The 19,117-nt window shown below is 41.3% G+C and overlaps 4 protein-coding genes across 5 annotated transcripts in view; 1 reads left to right on the top strand and 3 right to left on the bottom strand.

The window, feature by feature from the left end:
- LOC117572337 (serine/threonine-protein kinase N) overlaps positions 1-5,893 on the bottom strand; it is a 43,048-nt gene extending 37,155 nt beyond the window's left edge. The window contains exons 1-2 of one of the 2 annotated variants that reach the window (XM_052003988.1): positions 5,721-5,893; positions 4,057-4,498 (exon numbers count right to left, since the gene is read on the bottom strand). In XM_052003988.1, the coding sequence (XP_051859948.1) occupies positions 4,057-4,077 (21 nt within the window). In that variant the 5' untranslated portion in view covers positions 4,078-4,498; positions 5,721-5,893. The remainder of the gene's footprint in view (positions 1-4,056; positions 4,499-5,720) is intronic. The other variant, XM_052003989.1, reaches the window with a different exon arrangement.
- A 259-nt stretch (positions 5,894-6,152) lies between these two features.
- LOC117567702 (SAP30-binding protein) lies at positions 6,153-7,504 on the bottom strand. The gene is made up of 3 exons (XM_034247833.2): positions 7,188-7,504; positions 6,389-7,128; positions 6,153-6,329 (listed from the first exon to the last, which is right to left on the bottom strand). The coding sequence occupies exons 1-3, from the start codon at positions 7,284-7,286 to the stop codon at positions 6,206-6,208; spliced, it is 963 nt and encodes a 320-aa protein (XP_034103724.1). The 5' UTR covers positions 7,287-7,504; the 3' UTR covers positions 6,153-6,205.
- Positions 7,505-7,572: 68 nt separating this feature from the next.
- Positions 7,573-9,845, top strand: LOC117566596 (conserved oligomeric Golgi complex subunit 6). Its single transcript, XM_052003995.1, has 2 exons — positions 7,573-8,718; positions 8,771-9,845. Exons 1-2 carry the CDS (start codon positions 7,755-7,757, stop codon positions 9,712-9,714), a joined length of 1,908 nt encoding a protein of 635 aa, XP_051859955.1. The 5' UTR covers positions 7,573-7,754; the 3' UTR covers positions 9,715-9,845.
- A 1,401-nt stretch (positions 9,846-11,246) lies between these two features.
- LOC117567701 (mitotic spindle assembly checkpoint protein MAD1) lies at positions 11,247-14,116 on the bottom strand. The gene is made up of 3 exons (XM_034247832.2): positions 13,890-14,116; positions 11,957-13,835; positions 11,247-11,878 (listed from the first exon to the last, which is right to left on the bottom strand). Exons 1-3 carry the CDS (start codon positions 14,014-14,016, stop codon positions 11,671-11,673), a joined length of 2,214 nt encoding a protein of 737 aa, XP_034103723.1. The 5' UTR covers positions 14,017-14,116; the 3' UTR covers positions 11,247-11,670.
- Between the last annotated feature and the right edge of the window lie 5,001 nt (positions 14,117-19,117).

Genomic DNA, 19,117 nt, shown 5'->3' with positions numbered 1-19,117 from the left:
GCGAGCTCAGCGGCAAAAGTCAGCGCAGCAATTTGCGCAATTGAACTCATCAATTGCAGCAATTAAATGTGCCCAAGGCAGGCGGGCCAAGCCAAGCCAAGCCAAGCCAAAGCAACCCAAGTCGAGTTGAGTCGAGTCAGTTGAGCTATGAATTAACCAACTCACAGAAAGCGAGGCGACACGGCAGCTCTCGAGATGAATGTGATATAACACCGACACGACTCCGACAACAACAACAATAGCAACAGCAAGTTAATTAAATGATTTTCAATGTCTGACGACCCCGCGTTACTTTCTTTGGCCTCCAGGCAAAAAACACAGTGGAACAATGGCTGCACGATGCGGCAAGTTGAGGGGGCAAGAGGCGTGTGTATTGGCAAGCTGGGAAAAATCAAATCTATTGCATTGGAAATGAGTTTCCGCAGAGGGAGCAGAGCAAACGATGCGACTTTTTATCTTCAGGATGCACAAATCCGTATCGCATTGATCATCGCGGCTGCTGAATTTATGCACCAATCATCTTACGTACTTATGCTGAGCAATAAAGGCAACAAAGTGTACGAAACAACAACAAAAAATATAATCAACAAAAATGCCTTGTATAATTTGTTTATTTTGCGCAGCGCAACTAAAAATTTCCATATACAAAAACAATTTGTGAATTGTTATGGCGATTGTTATTGTTATTATTGTGATTACCTTATCAGCGAGGGCAAGACAACAACATAACTAATAGATACAATTGAATTTGATTAAAGCCTGTTCGCTGTCCGAAGTGCAAGTAATGCGCGCAAATCAAATAAACTGGGGAAACAAACAAGAAACAAGACACAAACTGCAGCAGTGATGTAAAAGATACGCTCTCTTTGTGGATGCATCTCATAGATACATACTATCTATCTATGTATCTACGCAGTGGAAATGAATCTTTAATTGATACACTTTGACTGCCACCACACATGGAGTCGAGAACGTTTGCTGTTGTGGCCAAAACTGTTTACTCGCATCTGAAGAGAGGAGGGAAGGGGCAGTAAGAACAACACATTAAGCCACTTGCTGGATGCATTCTTGACCAAAAGTAAACACAACAGCGACATTGTCTCTCTCTGACAGCCAAAGCCCTTTGTTTGAGCTGACGGCCTGTCAGTGGCCAAGACGTAGGCACACAGACAGACAGACAGACACACAGACAGCCAGACAGACGGAGATGGGATGGAGAGACGACAGACCAAGAGATGGATGGACAGATGCACACTGTGAGATGGACAGAAGGCGGTAGGACACGCGACACTTGAAGCCAGTTGTCACGCTGCACATTCTGTTTGTGTGTCCGAGTGTGTGTGTGTGTATGCGTTTGGTTTGTGTTTGTTGAACAACATTTCCACAGCAATGTGCTCAAGTGCTTGGCCAGGCATTTCCCATTTGCAAATTTGCTAAACAAATTAACATTGCCAAGCATTTCGAAGGAACAGTCAACGATCTAGCAATTCACCTAAGTTTAAATCGCTAACAGCTTTTTGGTGCTATTTATAACATTATGTTAGCTAAAAATGTTAAGAAAATAGAAATAACATTATATTGGATAGGAATGTTAAAAAGTAGAGCAATATGTTAATAGCAAAACATTAATAGTATAAATTAACTTAAATAACATAATGTTTTATGAAAGGTTGAAATCTTGAAAAATAGAGCCATGTGTTAATAACATAACTTTACATATGTTAACTTCACTAACATTATGTTTTATGATAGGTAAAAATTTTATGAAAACAGCAATATGTTAATAACATAACTTTACATATCTTAACTTTACTAACATTATGTTAACTGGAAATGTTCCGAAATAGTTTCAAAATTCTTATGTTAAGTCTTAGCTTTGAAAACCTTATGCATCCCAAGTTATTTTATCGACCCAATGCTCATCTTCCTATATTTGCTTTAACATTTCGATCGTTTCATATTGAAAGCAAGGCAAAAGTGTTAACTACATCTTCTAGTATTGTCATAAATGTCAAATTCTCTTTTAGAACTCTTTTTTATGCGAAGTTCGTGTATTACATTTACATTTAGAGGCTGCCGAGATGATGGCACAAGTTATTAAACGCTCAGCAAGGGTATTAAAAATGGCATTCGCTGGCTAAGTAGCTTGGGCCCATTTGCTGCAGCAGAGAGTCGCAGCGACTTAGCGAAATGGATATGGCATCCATTCAAAACTGGCCTGACCCTGTTCTGGTGCACCACAAAAAAGTGCGAGACAACAGAACCGGTTACTGGATGCAACCAGAACACACACACACAGGCACAACAACAACAAGAAACAAACAAACGAATGATCGAAAGAAAAAAAAAACCTGCAGGCAATCTGCAAGAGGCAGCTCCCGATGCAACAACTGCTACAACTAGCTACAACTAAAGTTGCAGTGGCTGTTGGATTTCAGGTGAACGATGCACCAAGGTAGAAAAGCTGAAGAGCAGCTACTTCAAATGACATTCGCCTGGAGAGATGCGATACTCCCAGCAACTGCAACTTCAATCTGGTTTCAGTGTTTCAGTGTTTCCACTGTTGATTTTGTTGTGGATTCTTTGCTCTGCGATTTGCATTCCAAGCGAAGCCAGAAACTAAAATGAGGCCACATTGGATATATTTGTACATATGTGACTTATGCTTTTCACCTTCAAATTCATGGTCAATGACATAAGGCGGGGTATCCACTTATCCTCCCCTCCCTTCTCTCATCGGCTCTAAGCTCTAATGTTGTGCCTATGAATAAACGAGCTTTGATTCATTCCATTTCAATTGCTGTTCCGATTTTGTGTAATTAACGTTGAGTACGTGACGATAATCCACTTTGCAGTTGCAATTGCATTTTGCTGTTGCTGTTGCTGTTGCTGCTGATTGCGTGCTTAATGCTGCAACGAGACGACTGTAAGCTGATAAGCTCATTTGACTTTGATAAGGCAAACAGTCTCTTTAATTGGCGGCAGTCTAATTATAATTGCACTCCCACACATACGCACACACACACACACAGAATGAGATGAGATACTTTGTATGTGAGGGGATAGGCAGTCGTAAATACTGTTACTATTAATAAACAAGTCGGTTAATTTGCTTTAGTTATAGCTCGGTTTTGTTGCTTGTTTATTCAGTGGGCCACGCACTTAAACCAATTGACATTTTGTGCACACTCACAATAAACAATTTGAATTTGTTGTGTTTGAGCACGCGAGAAATTCCAATGATGTCATTTTGGCTTTTTTTTGTGGTTTGTTATTTGTTATTGCTATAAATAACACTACAGTTCACGAGATATAGAGCTAAATTCGAGAATAATACGGGAGTGTGAGGCACTCCTAATCTAAACCAAGTCAAATTCAAATGAGGTAAGCGGCAACTAAAACTTAACAATAGATTCTATATTTAGTACAACTATTTATAGTAAATTATTCAAACTTTTTGGGAGTATCTCCATTGATTACCATTTCTATTGTAAAGCTAATAAATCCTTGCGCTAGCATTTAACATTCAAATGTTACATTTCTTCTAACATAACATAACAGTTTTTACAAATAATTACACTGTTAACTTGTCCACCAATTCGAATTTTAACAGCGCTGCCCATTTAGATAACAGCTTTCTGTAATTACTTAACATTTTGAGGCGTGGGCGGCGCAACTTTTACTGCTTTCAATTTGCCCCGTTAGTTTGTGGAATGTTAGTCATAAAGCAAGCAGTTTTTTTCTTCTTTCTTCTTTTTAATTTGCTTGTTTTTAGTTTGTTGCGCACAGGAAGCGTCCGGGGGAAATGTTAACTGAAGTGGCATATTAAGGATGAGCCTGAAGTCTCGGCGTCAGCTGAACCGGAAACTCCTGGCTTCCGTGCTTACACACAAACAAAGCAATATGCACGCATAGTTGTGTGTGCATGGCAACAGGTGTGTGCCCGACTGATAAAAAAAGCTAAAATCAAACTAAAAAATCGAATAACGACAACAACAAGAACGGGTCTTGTAATATCCTCAGTATCAGTATCGTGTGTGTTGTGTGTCGACTCACCTGATAATACGAATCCGACATGTTTTAAATGTTGTTGTTGGGTTGCTGTTGTCTCTGTTGAATCACTCGTTGTCCGCTGTTGACTTTTATTATTACAGTTTTGCGTATTTTTGTTGTTTTTGCTTCGTTCTTCAGTTGTTTTTTACTTTTTGTGTCGCCCGTCAGAGTTGAGATACACACACACATACACTTGCACGCACGCATACGTATACGCACGCACACAAACTGACGACTGTCGACTGACGACCAACGCACGTCGCGTTCCTTTCTCGTTCGTTTCGTTACGTTTCGTTTCGCTTTTAGTTTGTTTACTTTTGCTCCAAAAAACCGTTGTAGTTGTTTATGTGTATGTGTAGACTGTTCACACTTTAACACCTGATGCCAAAAAAATAACTGTGCTCTCTTTCTGTTATTGGCTATTTGCTATCGCTATTGAATAGAACTAGAACTAGTTGTTGTTGTAAATTATGTTGGAACGTTGGAAATGTGACGACACAAAACAGCAGCAAACAGGTGGCAGGGCGGAATGAAAAAGGAAGTGCGAGAGTGAGATAGTTGCTTTCAATGCTGCAGAGGATGTGAAAACAAAAAGAAATATTTTTTTTGTTTAGGTCTTCTATTGTTAATAAATATTGTTATTATTATTTGCAAATATTATGCGTTTTCCACGGAAAATTCACACAACCACAACCTGCCCACGCCGGGACAACAATAACAATAACAGCGGGCGATAAACACTACAGTTGAAGAACTGTTGTCGGTTGTCGGTGGGGGGGTCTTGTATAGAAATTAGCTTCAATTGAGCGTTTTGCGGATTTAATTGGAAATTGTGTTTTCCACTGCAGCTTTTGATTGAAGCTGCTTCTTCTTCTGCTGCTGCTAGTCACATAACAACCAGCGGCAATCGCTTTATAAATAAGCATCAGCTGATGGGCGTTTGCGGGGGGAAGCAGGGAGCAGAGGGGAAGTAGACAGCGCCGTAATCAGCACAAAGCAACAACAAGCAAAGAGGAGCTGCAACACAGCAAGAAAAAACGCAAGTGGCGGCAAAAAAAAAAGAAAAAAATAAAGCTGCTCGCGCAGCTAAATGGAAATGCCTGCTTCGCCCTTCTCTTTCGCTCTTGCGCTCTCACTGTGGCTCTCTCACTCACACAGACACATACGTAGACGGACAGTCGGACAGAGAAGGCAGATAGGTAGGAAGAACCGAGCAGAGGCACGCAGGTCCACAATACCGGTTGCATTGTAAATGGCGTCTAAATAATGAGCCACCTTGAAATAATAACACGGCCAAGATTGTTTAAACAAAATTCGCAACTCAAAATCGCACCCATACATACACATATATTATCTTGCCAAAGATACACACACATACAGTTGTACATGTGTCGATATGTGTTTGGTATCTTCCTCATCTTCTTTATCTTATACAAAAATTTCACTCGTATTCGTACATTTTTAATTGTAATCTCTCTCTCACTCGCTCACTCACAACACACACACACACATGCATACAAATAGCGCTACACAGATCAAATTCTTTGCCGTCTGCGCTTGCTGCTGTTGCTGCTGCGTTGTCGACATTTCGCTTCGTTTTCGTAGCTTGTTGTGTATTTTATTATGGATGAACGCAAAAAACAACAAAACTAATATTAATCACATACACTTTGTATTCAAATCATAACGATTGTGTTTATATGTTGTACTTGTAAATTGTTGCATGCAATAAAATAGACACTTTTTATTGTAGTTTGTTTTTTTAAACGAAAAAATGTGAAAATTGTAAAAAAACAGAAAACGGCGACGACACGACGTTCGAGCATATGACGAGTGTGACCGCAGACTCAAAGCACTAAAATATTCAACAAGTTCTTTGCCAAGAATACGGCAAAAATACCATGCCAACAATAAATGGCTTTTACAATAAATAAATTTATTAAAATTATAATTTTTAAATATTGATACTATTTATTTAATATGTTATTATTTATTTACTTCTTTTTTGAACGTATAAATGCAATGGTCAGCGCAACTCTGAAATGCATAAAGTTATCGATAAATAGGGATGCATTTGAACCATTTTGGTTTGAAACAAATGTTTTGCGAATGTTTGCATTTATTTATTTTTTTTTTTTTTTTTGTTTACTAACTAAACTGCTGGTTTCTTGGGCAACGATCCAAAGGCCGAAATAACAGTGCCCTTCGTGCCAGTCACTGTTGTGGTCAGAGCTGGTAACGTTTGCTTTGCAGCCGGCTGGTCCCATTTTGATTTGCTACAAATAAAAACAAAAAATTTAGGAATCCCCTTATACACAATGTTATACATCATTACCGCTTCTTGGCCTCTTCCTCCACTTTGCGTGCCAGCGCCGTCACCTGCTCCACCTTGTCCATTTCCTTGCGATCCTTCTGCAACTTCACAAGCTCCGTTTTCTGCACCGCCGATAACGATTCGTAATAACTTTCCTCGCCCCACTGCAGCGGATCATAGATTTCCGGCGGATAATTTGTGCCAAACTCGTTGATGTCACAGAAACTGATTAGCTTTTCATAGATACTCGGATTGCGAAATTCCTTGCGATCCTGAATCACACGATTCATATCCATATTTGTCTGTCTCATCTTTGTATACATCTTTGTGATCTTTGCCACCAGCTCCGGTGGCGGATTCCCTTTGGGTTCGGGCGGCAATTGGAACTTGTACTTGGCATATTTGGGATCTTTTTCATAACTCTCTGCGGATCGTTCGTCACTGTTATTGTAGTTGCTGGAATCATCGCCATCCACTTGCATTGCAGCTGCTCCATCGCTAGTTGCTTCCACTTTCTCCTTGCCATTCTCACTGTGCTCATTGTCCTCTGCTGAATTGTCACTATCGCTCGAGGTCTCCTCTTCCTCGCTGGACTCATGTGCACGATCCTCCTCCTCATCTGAGATTAGCGTGTCATCTTGGTAGCTGACCAGACGTCGCACTTTCTTCGCACGTTTGCTCTTCTTGGATTTTTTGGCAGGCTCGGTGTCCTGCTTCACTGGCGTTGCAGGCTGTGGCGTGGGTTGCTTCGGTATAATTACCTACAAATTATTTCATTCATATTATAAAACAGCCTTAAAATGTAATTTGTTTTTTTCACCTGTGACGCTGTTGAATTTTGTGAGTCTGGACTGGCATCTCCCTCGTTCTCAGAGTCTGTGTATTGCGCCGTTAAACTGGCCAAAGCGGAGTGGCTCATTTTTGTGTTATTATATTTTTGTTACGCGTTAAAATTGAAGTTTGTTAAAAAATTTAGATATATTGCAAGTTTAGTGTTTTGCACATTTAGCTGCTTCTTCTTAGCCACTCACAACGTAACGCGTGTATTGCTTGATTTTCTTTACAAGTTGGCAGTATTTTCATGTAAATAAACAGCTGCTGCAGGGCTTTCGCCAAGTTGGCAACACCAGTATTTCATTTACCAGCTGTTGTAGAGTTTATGCGCTGAATACGTTATTGTGATTAGTTAAGTGACATTAAATAAGTGAAATTTAAATAAAGGTGTTTTAACGGCTGCTTTGAGCAGCGAACGCAGTAGAACTGTTAGTTATTAATCATTTGGCAAATGGTTTATTGATTATTAAACTTATGTTTATGCTTCGGCTCCTCACGACACGCAATTCGTGTTAGTAACAGTCGTGTAAACCTTACGCTTCTCTTATTGTTGATGTTGACGTCGTCAGTTGATGGAAAAAACATGAGCACAGCACTAGAGGAACAGGATCGCATTCAAAAGCGTGTCAACAAGATATTGGAGACACGCCTGGAGACGGATAAGGACACTCTCGATGCCCTCAATGGACTCTCGACCTTTTTCACTGAGAATACGCTGCAAAATCGCCGGAATTTGCGCAGCCAAATCGAACATCGCTCGGTTGGCATCAATGAGAACTTTCTGAAAGCATTCCGGGAGGTGAAACTAACACTCGATGCCGTCTGCACAGATCTTGATACGATGGCCAGCTCGGTGCAGACAATGAAAACGGATCTGGAGACATCCAAGGCGCTGACCAAAGATCTCATCGAGCAGACCAACAAAATGCAACAGGAACGCGAACGTTTGGAAATCCATCAGCAAATAGCTCAAGCGTTTCTTGCCCGCTTCCAACTCAGCGTGCCAGAGCATCAGCTGCTCTATGGCAACGCCAAGGATGCGCCCATTGTGCCCGAGTTCTTCAAGGTGCTGGACCGAGTGCAGTCCATACATTCCGATTGTCGGCTGCTGATGCAGTGTGGCTACCAAACAGCTGCGCTGGACATCATGGAGGAGATGACGCTGCATCAGGAGGGCGCTCTGGAACGTCTCTATCGTTGGACGCAGAATCATTGTCGCAATCTGGAGAACAATGAAATCGGTCCACTGATTGTGGAGGCCATGAGTCGCCTCCAGGATAGACCAGTGCTATTTAAGTATGTAATCGATGAGTATGCGATTGCACGACGTGCTGTCTTGGTGCGTCAGTTCATTGAGGCGTTGACCGAAGGCGGACCAGGTGGAAATCCGAAGCCCATTGAGCTGCATGCTCATGATCCCAAGCGCTACATTGGCGACATGTTTGCCTGGCTGCATCAGAGCATACCCAACGAGAAGGAGAACTTGACACTGCTTTTCAAGAAGTGTGACAAGCATGGTAACTAAAATACTCCCATCTCCTATAGCATTTATTAATCTTTCCTTCATAGACATTTCGGAACAGATGCAAAAGGCTTTAGGCTACATTGCCGATGGCGTCTGTCATCCGCTCAAAGTGCGCGTGGAGACCATACTCAGCTCGGAGCAGGACACCATCATCTTATTTACCATCTCGAATCTGCTGCGCTTCTATCAGCAGATCATGAAGCAAGTGGTCCAAGGTGGCACTCTGGAGCAATGTCTCATTGATCTGCAGCTGAGCAGCGAGCAGATCTATTTGAATGCCTTGGCTGCCCAAGTGCGCAGCGTACTCCAACGTCCAGCGGGCACCAGCTTGGCTCTGGAGCCACCACAACGCGATCTTGTGCCGCCCGCAAGCGTGGCGCGTCTTCTCAACATACTGAAGGAGATTCTATCGGTGGCCACCATGGTGGATGGACGACAGGCAGACATTACAAAGATTGTGACCTGTGTCATCGATCCGTTGTTGCAATCGGTGCAGGAGAGCGCCGCCCATTTGCCCACCGTGGACATGGCTGTCTACTTGCTCAACTGTTTGTATCACATGCAAAGCACGCTGGCGGTGTTCGAGTACATGGATGAGCGCGTGGAGCGTCTGCAGGCGCAATCGGATGCTCAGCTGGACACGCTAACATCGGAGCAGGCGTCGTCATTGGTGGCCAATCTGAATCTGGGTCCCATCTACACCATCTTGCAGAGTAATCAGACGAAAATCGAAACGAATCTGCTCAAGATATTCATGTCCAAGATGGATGCATTCCTCGAGCTGCCCGATGTGCTGTTGCTGCCCCAGGTGCAGCTCATCATGTCCAGCTCGCATCGCAACACCGTTCAGCGACGCGCCTTCAACGTCATCGTGGCCATCTACAAGCAGATCTACGAACGTGTCCACGATCCCGCCAATGGCTTCGAACAGCCCGAAGCGCTGCTGCACAAGACACCCGACCAAGTCGCTCACATTCTGGCCGCCTAGAGAGCTTTCTGAGGAGGTTTATTAAATTATTTCATATGTGCATTACTATAAAGTATATCTATAAAATAATATATGTATAATAGCCAGCTTAAACTGAAGCTTCGCTTGCTTTATATTTGGATATAAGCGCTTTTACTTTGTTCAAGTATCTCTTCGTTTTACTGTATATTTTAAACAAGTATTAGAACCAGGAAATCCTTTCTTATTGCTCAACTAAATGCTGTGACTAACGTGTGTTAAAAGTAAAACCTCGTAGCTGATACCGTTTCTGATTGATTGTTGATTCAAAACAGTAGTAGATAAATCTTGCAAAACCCTTTCTTATTGTACGACCAAATGTATAAAATCTACAGCCTCGCAGTTGATACCGCTTATGATTGAAGGTTGATTCAAAGCAGTCGAAGAAGAAATCTTGCAAAACCCTTTCTTTTTGGACGACTAAATGTTTTGTAAAATCTACAGCCTCGTAGGTCTTACCATTTATGATTGTTCGTTGATTCCAAACAGTATTAGAGGAAATCTTGCAAAACCCTTTCATAATGTTATATAAAATCTACAGCGTCTTAGCTCGTATATTTTACTATTGAGTATTGATTCAAAACAGTAGTAGAATAAATCTTGCAAAACCCTTTCTTATTGCACGACTTAATGTTATATCAAATCTACAGCCTCGTAGCTCGTACCGTTTATGATTGAGCGTTGATGTTTGAGTCAGTCATTCAGTCAGGACAATGAATCTAAATATACTATATATAGTACAGACAGATTGTATCTGTAGCTGTAGTTTATGCATAAGCTATCACAACACTGCATCCAATTGTTATTGTTTGTTGTTGATCTTTAGTTGTGATACCCGGTAAACTTTGTCTTCAGAGGTTGTACAGCTTTGTGAGCAATGGAAAAGTTGTAATAGGCAGATAATGACACAAACCAACTAAATGAGTAAGTAGAAAGTTTGAAGGCAGTATTTCTTAAGATAAATCTTTTCTAGAGACAATTAGGTTTATAATGATAATCCCAACTATATAATAAAATGAAAAGTTACTCAAGAACTATAAATTATATGCGAGTATCTTACAGTCGAGTGTTGTAGGTCGGCAATTCACGCGCTACACTCTTGAATACCCTAACAAAAAGTTCGATCAGCTAGGCGTAAACATCCGTTAATGAGACCTATGCAAATTTCATGGAATTTGCCAATTAATCAAAGCTGCTTAACTAGGAATTTTAGGCATTGTCTGCAAATCACTTTAAGCAGCTGCAAGATTAATGAATGTGCCGCAATTTAATCGTCTCAGAGTATCCAGAGTTCGTTAGACCTTCGACTTCTTTCCAGATGCTTTTCTTTGCATGCTCTTATTTTGATTCGCGTCTATTAAAAATGCACAATAGCCACATAATACTCGGGAATATGCGACGATGCGGATGCGACGACATCGCTTCACTTCTTCGTAGTGCAAATCGCGTGCTTATCAGTAAAAACAAAAAAAAAATAACAGATATACTCTACTTAACAATTAACCAAAGCGAAATGCTAAAAATAGTTAGAATTTAATACTCGAGTGTATACATTAAGAAGTTGAACTATATTTTTTTTTTGTTGTTTTTGGCGAGCCCACAAAGTGTTTTTTGTTTTATCGCAATGACTTCCAAATAAATGGCAAATCTTTTGAGCACGCGTCATTAGTTCGAGAATTTCGACAGTGGTGATTAGACTTGTTGCGGCCAAAAATTGTTGCCACTGTTAACTCTTGAGACTCCGACGGTCTTCTCCACAACTGTGATTCGCTCTCGCTCTCTGTTCTTCGCTTATCGCAAACGGAAGCTGCGATCGCTTCGTAAGTGCCACAATTTACAAAGTCTGCTCTGTGCTTAATAAACTATTCAGTGTATTAATATTTAAACTAAGTGTAAGCCTAACTAAAAATATGCTCTAATATATGTTGGCTGTCCACTCTAAGTAATTGTGACGGTGGCACGTTGAAACAGCTCCAGTGTGAGACCGGCAAAGAATGCGGGAAATGAGTTATTGGCTGCCAACTGTTGATCGATGGCCGGTTTTAAGGTCTGTGAATACGGCGACTCCAGCAGTGCCAAGCAGTTGGATTCGTTCACGCTAATCGAGAGATAATCATCGGGACTCTCGGCATACATGCTGGAAATGCTGTTTCAACAAAACAGAGTGCGCAATTTAGTTTGAATGATTACTCGAGCAAAAAAAAAACAAATAAGCAAAACCCACCGATAGTGACTGTTGGATCCGACGCGATCAATTCTATAGCCCAGCAGCATGTAGCAAACATCGCGGAATTCATTCCTTGCCGCCTTGAAGCAATCCTTTGCCTTCTTCAATCGGCCATTGGCCGACTCGAGTTCGGCACGCAGTTGATTCAACTCCTTAAAGTTCATGGTGAGGCCACCGCTGTTTGTCTGCGTCTGTTCGCTCTCATCCTCCAGCTTCTTGTTGCGTCGCTTTAGACGCTCAATCTCCGCCTGCAGCTTTTCCATCACATTCTTGGTGGCCTCGTAAGCCTCGTTCGCCGGATTCTCGCTCATGTGCAGCACCTTGTAGTTGCCCATGTTGAAATCGCCACGCAAACAACGATGCTCCAGCTCCAGTTCGAGCTCATCCTTGCGGCGACGCAAACGATCGTTCTCCAAGCGCAGCGTGTCCAGCTCCTTCTTGACGCCATCGTAGCCATTCTCGTTGACGGGCAGCTCACTAAGAGATTCCTGCTGGCGCATATTTTGCATCTCCCGCTCCAGCGTCGAGCACATCTCCTTGTAGCCGGTCAAAGTGCGTTCCAGCACCTCGACACGACAGCGCACCTGCATGTCGTTGGTCATCTCAGCGGTGCTGGCATTCGTCATTGTCATGTCCTTGTCAAAGTTCTCTAGCAGCTGCTTGTAAAAGTCACGCTCCTTGCACACAATCAACAGCTTGCGTTGCAAACGTTCGCGGAAGCTCTTGTGTCGCTTCAGCACCACATTCATGTCCTCGATGTTCTTCAAATAGACGGCGCACTGTTGCTGCAACTCCAGCAGCGCCGATTGCAACTTCTTGGTCTCCGCATCAGAGTTTCCCTTCTCGGCCACGCGCACAATGTCGTCCTGCAGCAGCTGCTCGATGCGTGTGCGCAATGCCAAGGGGCTGACAAGTGTGTTGGCCAGACAATGATCCTGCGCCACCTTGATCCACTCCTTCAGCTCCAGCTCCACATGAGTGAGCTTCACTTGCAGCGCGGCGGCTTCGGCGCGAGCGCCTTCCTCGCGATCCAGACGCGTCTTGTAGTCATGCACCTTTTCTTCGAGCAGCAACTTGTCGCCAATCAGCGTGTTCAGATGCTTGTTGTGCGCACGCAAACGAACTACTTCCGCCTGCAGCTCTGGCACACTCAACAGCCGGGCCTGCGATGTCTTCGTGACCTCCTTCCAATCGCTGTACGATTCTATTTCAAATTCCAGCTCCTTGATGCGCGCATTCGCCGTATCCAGTGTCTGTTGCTGCAACTCGAAGTCCATCTGCAGCTTGTCATAGCTGGCGGAATTAGCTTTATATTCGTCATGTCGTCGACGTATGCGTGCCAACTCGTTCTTGGTGGCCTCCAGCTCCAACTGCAAGCGTTCACTTTGTCGCTTGTATTCGCTGAGCTCGTTGCTGATGCAATGCTGCACTTCACGTGCATCGTCCTCCAGCTGCGACTTCTCCTGCTCGGCCGCACCGAGCGCAGTTTCGTATTTAAGTTTTTGCTCCTCGACTTCGGCCAGCACACGATTGACTTCTTGACGCGCATTATGCTCTCGCTTGCGCGTCACTTGGAGATGCTTCTCCATCTCCAGCAACTTGGCGCTCGTATAGTCGCATTGCTCTTTCAGTGCATCGGCTTTGGCCTCGGCGTGTGCCACTGCAGCGGCGTGATCCTTGGCCTGCACTGCCAGTTGTTCCTGCAGTTGTGTTACGATCGCCTTGGTTTCAATTAAATCTGCGCGTAATTTGCGAGTTTGCCATGGACCCGCTGGATCGTTGAAGGAGTTGTTCAGCGATGTGTTGCTGGCATTGAGACTGATGTTTAGACTGCCGTTCAATGAATCATTATCGTTTAAGCGGCGCTTCTTTGGCACTGTACGCGAAACAAACTTTTAATATTGCTTCTCATAGCGAGTCTTCTTCTTACCTGTCACAGAGTCATCGTTGAACGACATCGAAAGCCGGTCGAAAACAAGCTTCTTGGGCGCGGAGTGTGTGATGCTGTCGTTGAAACGCGCCATTATGTTGTCCAAGCTGCTTCGTATTTCATCCATTTTGTCAAATTAATTTAATCGCTGACGTATTTTCTTTTGTTTTTGAAGCGTGCCACAAAAATGCGAAACCTCGAAAAGAGCTGTCGGCTAGTGTGACCGCACGTTGAATTTCCCAAAATGCTTCCTCGTGAAACATCGAAAAAATATTATCGATATATTTATACAGTAATCGATAAGAGAAAGAAATCGTGCGTCAGCAAGTTGGCAGCACAGCTCATAAAATTGGCGGCTATTCAAAAGAAATTAACGACGGCAATGTGAAAGAAAACTTTAAAAATTTTTAAAAATCATTTTTTGTGCTTTATTTTATCTGCTCTTGAGTAACTTATTATTAAAAACGTTCTAGTTGCGTTGCATAAAATGCTGCTGCTCTAACAATTCAATCATTTCATGGGCACAGAAAATAAAGTGATAAAATTTGCGCTTATGATTTATTTGAGTTGGGCCTATGTGTGTGGACGTGCGAAACCGAGAGGGAGAGGTCCTTTTTTGCCTCTGTTAGCTCATGAAAAATGAGCGCATTAAATTTTATGATATTGTTTGGGCCTGTCATCAACTTTGGTCCAAAGCACACACAAGAATCCCTGCCCTCTCTTTCCCTCTCACTTTCGTACGCACGGACGACAAACAAGTGCCAAAGTTCAAAGTCAAACAATAACACTTTCCATAAACAAAAAAAAAAAAAGAACCAAAAGTCAACGTACAAACACACATGCAGACACACATACATGGCTGGTCATATGAATTGGCTGAAATCGACGCGGGACTTTTCTTTTGGCAGCCAAGTAAGCTACCTGTGTGCTAAACTTGGCCCCAAAAATTTTCCATATTGAAGTTGGGGGGAGAAATACGAAATTGACCTGTACCAAGGCAATGTAAACAAAAGGAACTTCAAGAACTGTGAACGTGTGAGTGTGTGTGTGTGTCGCTTCTCGCTGTCTGCGTTTTGTTCGAGCAATTTGGTGCGCAGTTTATGGCGCGCTTATGTGTGTGTGTGTAAGAGTGTTGTGTTTGTGTATGCATGCATGTGGTGTGGTGTGTGTGTGAGTGGTGCGTGGGCTCAACTTTTTGCCCGTTGAGCACTTTATCAAAGCTTAGCTTAGCACCTGACAATTTGCCATGAAACATGCGGCCATTGCTGTCTCTCTCGCTCACTCGCTCGAGCGCTCTCTTCACATACTTGGATATGTATTTATGTGCGAGTGTCTTTGTGAGTGTGTGTTTGTGTGTGCGAGGGTGCTGCAAATTGTAATGAAAATGCTATCAAGTGCTTTTCATTCTCAGCATTCGCTTTGTTTTCTTTTTTGCCCACACTCACACACACAGGTGCGAATGCTGTCAGCTGTTGCTGTTGTCTCTTTTGTTCTTCTTGTTGCTGCTGCTGCTGCTTCTGTTGTTGTTGTTGTTGTTGTTGTTGCAGCTCTTCTTGTGTTTTATTGTATGTAGTGTTCTTGGGCCGGTAAATGCTTTGCGCCTTTGAGTCGGGCAAACTAATTAAATTAAAGCCGATTAGCCGTCACTTTGTGTGGCAAAACTTGAAGCATATCCTTATCGCAGCTAAGCTCGCTCCTTTCCTTTCGTTTCATTTCCTTCCTACTTCTTTCTCTTCCTCTTCTTCAACTTCCGCCGACTGCCGACGCGGCAGTTCACTTAAAGCTGCCCGCATTTTCCCACACTACGCGCCAGTGTTAGTTAACATATTTCGCATTCAGCTAATTGTTAATTGCTCATTAACACTTTAAGCGCAATTTCCTTCATATGCAATCACAGTTGGCACATTTGGCAGATCAACTTCTCACATTTTCATTACATTTTATTTAAATGGTCGTTTATTACTTATTACGCCCACATTACAACTGCAATACGTTTCCCTTAAAGAATTCCATGTACAGTTGAATTTGTTTTTAGTAAAATATTATTAAATATTTAAAATATTCAATCAGAAATTATAAATTCTATGCATACAAACGAAATTAAAGCAATACTAAGTTCTTTTCTTATTATTAGATACGGTTTTCATACCATCTTCCCTTTAAAAATAGAAAAATGGGGTATATTGGACTTGTGTAAAGGAAAAATTGATTGAATAAGACAAAGAAGTTGTTACCGAGCCCATAAAGTACACATTTTAAACACCATAATAATAAAATGTAACTTAGATTTTCACGACGGTTCGTCCTTCATTCAAAAACTATCATAAAAGCTGTCTTATATACTCAAAATTTGATATAAAGTTTTCTATACTTATAACTCACATTAAATTTTTTATTAATTTTGAATAAAACTTAGGTTGAAGTTTAATTAAAGTTTAATTTCTCAAAGTGGTTTAATAAAATTAACAATTTTTGGAGCAATTAAAGATTGTTCCGGTAAGCAAATGTAGTACTTTAATAATATACCAAAAATATGGTATATTTGTAGTATTTTTGTGGTATTTTAATTTGCTGAATTTGAAATGTAATAGCTCCCTGTTTTTCTTTCGTTAAATATGTGTAGCGCGTATTTCACAGTCGAGCACGCTCCACTGAAGCTTTCTTACTGGTTTTAGTATTTTATATGGTATTTTAATTTGCTTTATTTTAAATGTAATATCTGAATATTTTTCTTTCATTAAGAATGGGTATCTCACAGTCGAGCACACTCGACTAAAGCTTTCTTACTTGTTTTAGTATTTTGATCGTATTTTAATTTACTTTATTTTAAATGTATTATCTGAATATTTCTCTTTCATTAAAAATGGGTATCTCACAGTCGAGCACGCTAGACTTAAGCTTTCTTACTTGTTTTAGTATTTTTATGGTATTTTAATTTACTTTATTTTAAATGTAATATCTGATTATTTCTCTTTCATTAAGAATGGGTATCTCACAGTCGAGCACGCTCGACTAAAGCTTTCTTACTTGTTTTAGTATTTTGATGGTAGATTAATTTTCTTTATTTTATTTTAAATGTATTATCTGAATATTTCTCTTTCATTAAGAATGGGTATCTCACAGTCGAGCACACTCGACTAAAGCTTTCTTACTTGTTTTAGTATTTTGATCGTATTTTAATTTACTTTATTTTAAATGTAATATCTGATTATTTATCTTTCATTAAAAATGGGTATCTCACAGTCGAGCACACTCGACTTAAGCTTTCTTACTTGTTTTAGTATTTTGATGGTATTTTAATTTACTTTATTTTAAATGTAATATCTGATTATTTTTCTTTCATTAAGGATGGGTATCTCACAGTCGAGCACGCTAGACTAAAGCTTTCTTACTTGTTTTAGTATTTTGATGGTAGATTAATTTTCTTTATTTTATGTTAAATGTAATATCTGATTATTTCTCTTTCATTAAGAATGGGTATCTCACAGTCGAGCACACTCGACTAAAGCTTTCTTACTTGTTTTGTAAATAATTTCATGACAAATGTCATACTAATGGAAATACCATGCTGATATAAATTTTTCATTTTTCTGTGTCGGATTTTTCCACATAAATTGCAATGCAGCACAGCCAAAAGTCACACCCACACACACACATACAATTGAACATGCAACAGGCAGCACGCAACGTTGAACGTTATTTTCCTATTTGGTTTTTGTTTTCTGGGTATGTTTTTAGAGGCAAAGCTTTTCATTGAATTTCCGCTGACTCACAGACGAATCTGCATAAATGTTAGCCCTCAAGTTTGTGAAATTTCCATGAGACATGTCGCAAAGTGGTGGCTTGCCACTTGAGCGTGCCACAGAGGCTTCAAGGCATCACGCTTTCAACTGTCTGTCAGTCAGTTTGCAGTGCAATTCGTTGATAGTCGCAGCAGCATTCTCCTACTTAATTCGTAGCGGGTAAGTGCAGCTCAACATATCCTTTTGGCTCATCCTTTTCATCCTTGACAAATGGCCGCAGCAGCCGTTGTCATGATTGATTTCCATTTCACCATTTTTTTTGTTGTTTTGCGAACCAAGAGAGAAAGTGTTAACCCAGTGCAGCAGCTAAGTGGATAACTTAAATTCTGAGCGTTCGTTTTAAATGGCTAAAACTATCGCACACACTCACACTCACAAAGGGGCAGCATTTCAAATGCACCTGTTAACCATTTGGAAAATTTATGACTTCCTTGTTGCTGCGAGTCACGGAACAGCGCTCTTTCTCTTTCCCTCTCTCCCTCCCTCACACACACACACATATTCACTTTGTCTGCTATTGTTTTTGCTTAGATGTGGATAACTGTGGATATCCGCTCTCGAGATGCTCGCCATGTCGTCGAGGTGTTAAGCTGCCAAGTGCAAGGACATGCACATGCAGGCAATAACAATAAAACGCGTGTGTTCTTATACTATATGTGTGTGTGTTCGTGTGTGTGAACAAGCAATAAATAAATTCAACAATGGCTAATTGCAAGCACGCTTCGTTCTATGCACATAGACAAAGCGCATTATGCAAATTCCATAACCTTACAACCTATGACAACAAAGGTTCAAATGGTGCAACTTGAATACCCTATAAAATCAAAATCACAAACCAAAAACAAACAAACTTAGCTTATCCGATTGCTGCAGCGTAAAATGTCGCGGGGTCAATGACACTTGAAATTATAGCATAAAAAGTGACAGCAACATTTTAAAGCCAGCTTGAATTGTGCTAAATTTTATATTGCCTGTTATAATAGGTAAAGTAACTATAAAATATTTATATATATTTCATTGAATGCTCAAATTTATATACCCTACAAAACATAAAACTCGCATGCGGAGAAGGGCTCATCGATTCTAGGCTTTCACTTTCACACTAGCAGCAGCGGCCAAAGGCTGCAGCTAGGCTAAAGAGCAGCGCCAAAGTGGTGAGTTTCACTTTACAATGAGAGTGAGCACGAACGTGAGAGCAAGAATGGAAGAGAGAGAGAGAGTGGGCAGCTTGTTGGTTCGTGTTCAAGGCAAGTTGGCATAGCCGGCCCCGGCAGCAGCTGCTGTGTAATAAGCAATGCATGCCAACAGGCGCCAAGCGAAAATTCACCACTTAAGAGAGCGCAAAGCAAACGTATCGATAGCTGGCATATTAATCGATATGTTGCTGCTGGCAATGGCGGCTATTTGAGTTACATAGAATGTTGC

Source organism: Drosophila albomicans, chromosome 3 (assembly GCF_009650485.2).
Source record: "Drosophila albomicans strain 15112-1751.03 chromosome 3, ASM965048v2, whole genome shotgun sequence".
NCBI classification, from domain to species: Eukaryota; Metazoa; Arthropoda; class Insecta; order Diptera; family Drosophilidae; genus Drosophila; species Drosophila albomicans.
This window is presented reverse-complemented; position numbering and strand designations above follow the sequence as displayed.

Excerpts from the sequence above, each read along its gene's own strand:
- LOC117567702 (XM_034247833.2), bottom strand. The coding sequence starts at position 7,286 with ATGAGCCACTCCGCTTTGGCCAGTTTAACGGCGCAATACACAGACTCT. Across the intron at positions 7,129-7,187 it reads AAAATTCAACAGCGTCACAG|GTAATTATACCGAAGCAACC; the intron begins GTGAAAAAAACA and ends AATAATTTGTAG. Across the intron at positions 6,330-6,388 it reads GAGGAAGAGGCCAAGAAGCG|CAAATCAAAATGGGACCAGC; the intron begins GTAATGATGTAT and ends TTTTATTTGTAG.
- LOC117566596 (XM_052003995.1), top strand. The coding sequence starts at position 7,755 with ATGTTGACGTCGTCAGTTGATGGAAAAAACATGAGCACAGCACTAGAG. Across the intron at positions 8,719-8,770 it reads CAAGAAGTGTGACAAGCATG|ACATTTCGGAACAGATGCAA; the intron begins GTAACTAAAATA and ends TTTCCTTCATAG.
- LOC117567701 (XM_034247832.2), bottom strand. The coding sequence starts at position 14,016 with ATGGATGAAATACGAAGCAGCTTGGACAACATAATGGCGCGTTTCAAC. Across the intron at positions 13,836-13,889 it reads CAACGATGACTCTGTGACAG|TGCCAAAGAAGCGCCGCTTA; the intron begins GTAAGAAGAAGA and ends TTTCGCGTACAG. Across the intron at positions 11,879-11,956 it reads GGATCCAACAGTCACTATCG|CATTTCCAGCATGTATGCCG; the intron begins GTGGGTTTTGCT and ends TTGTTGAAACAG.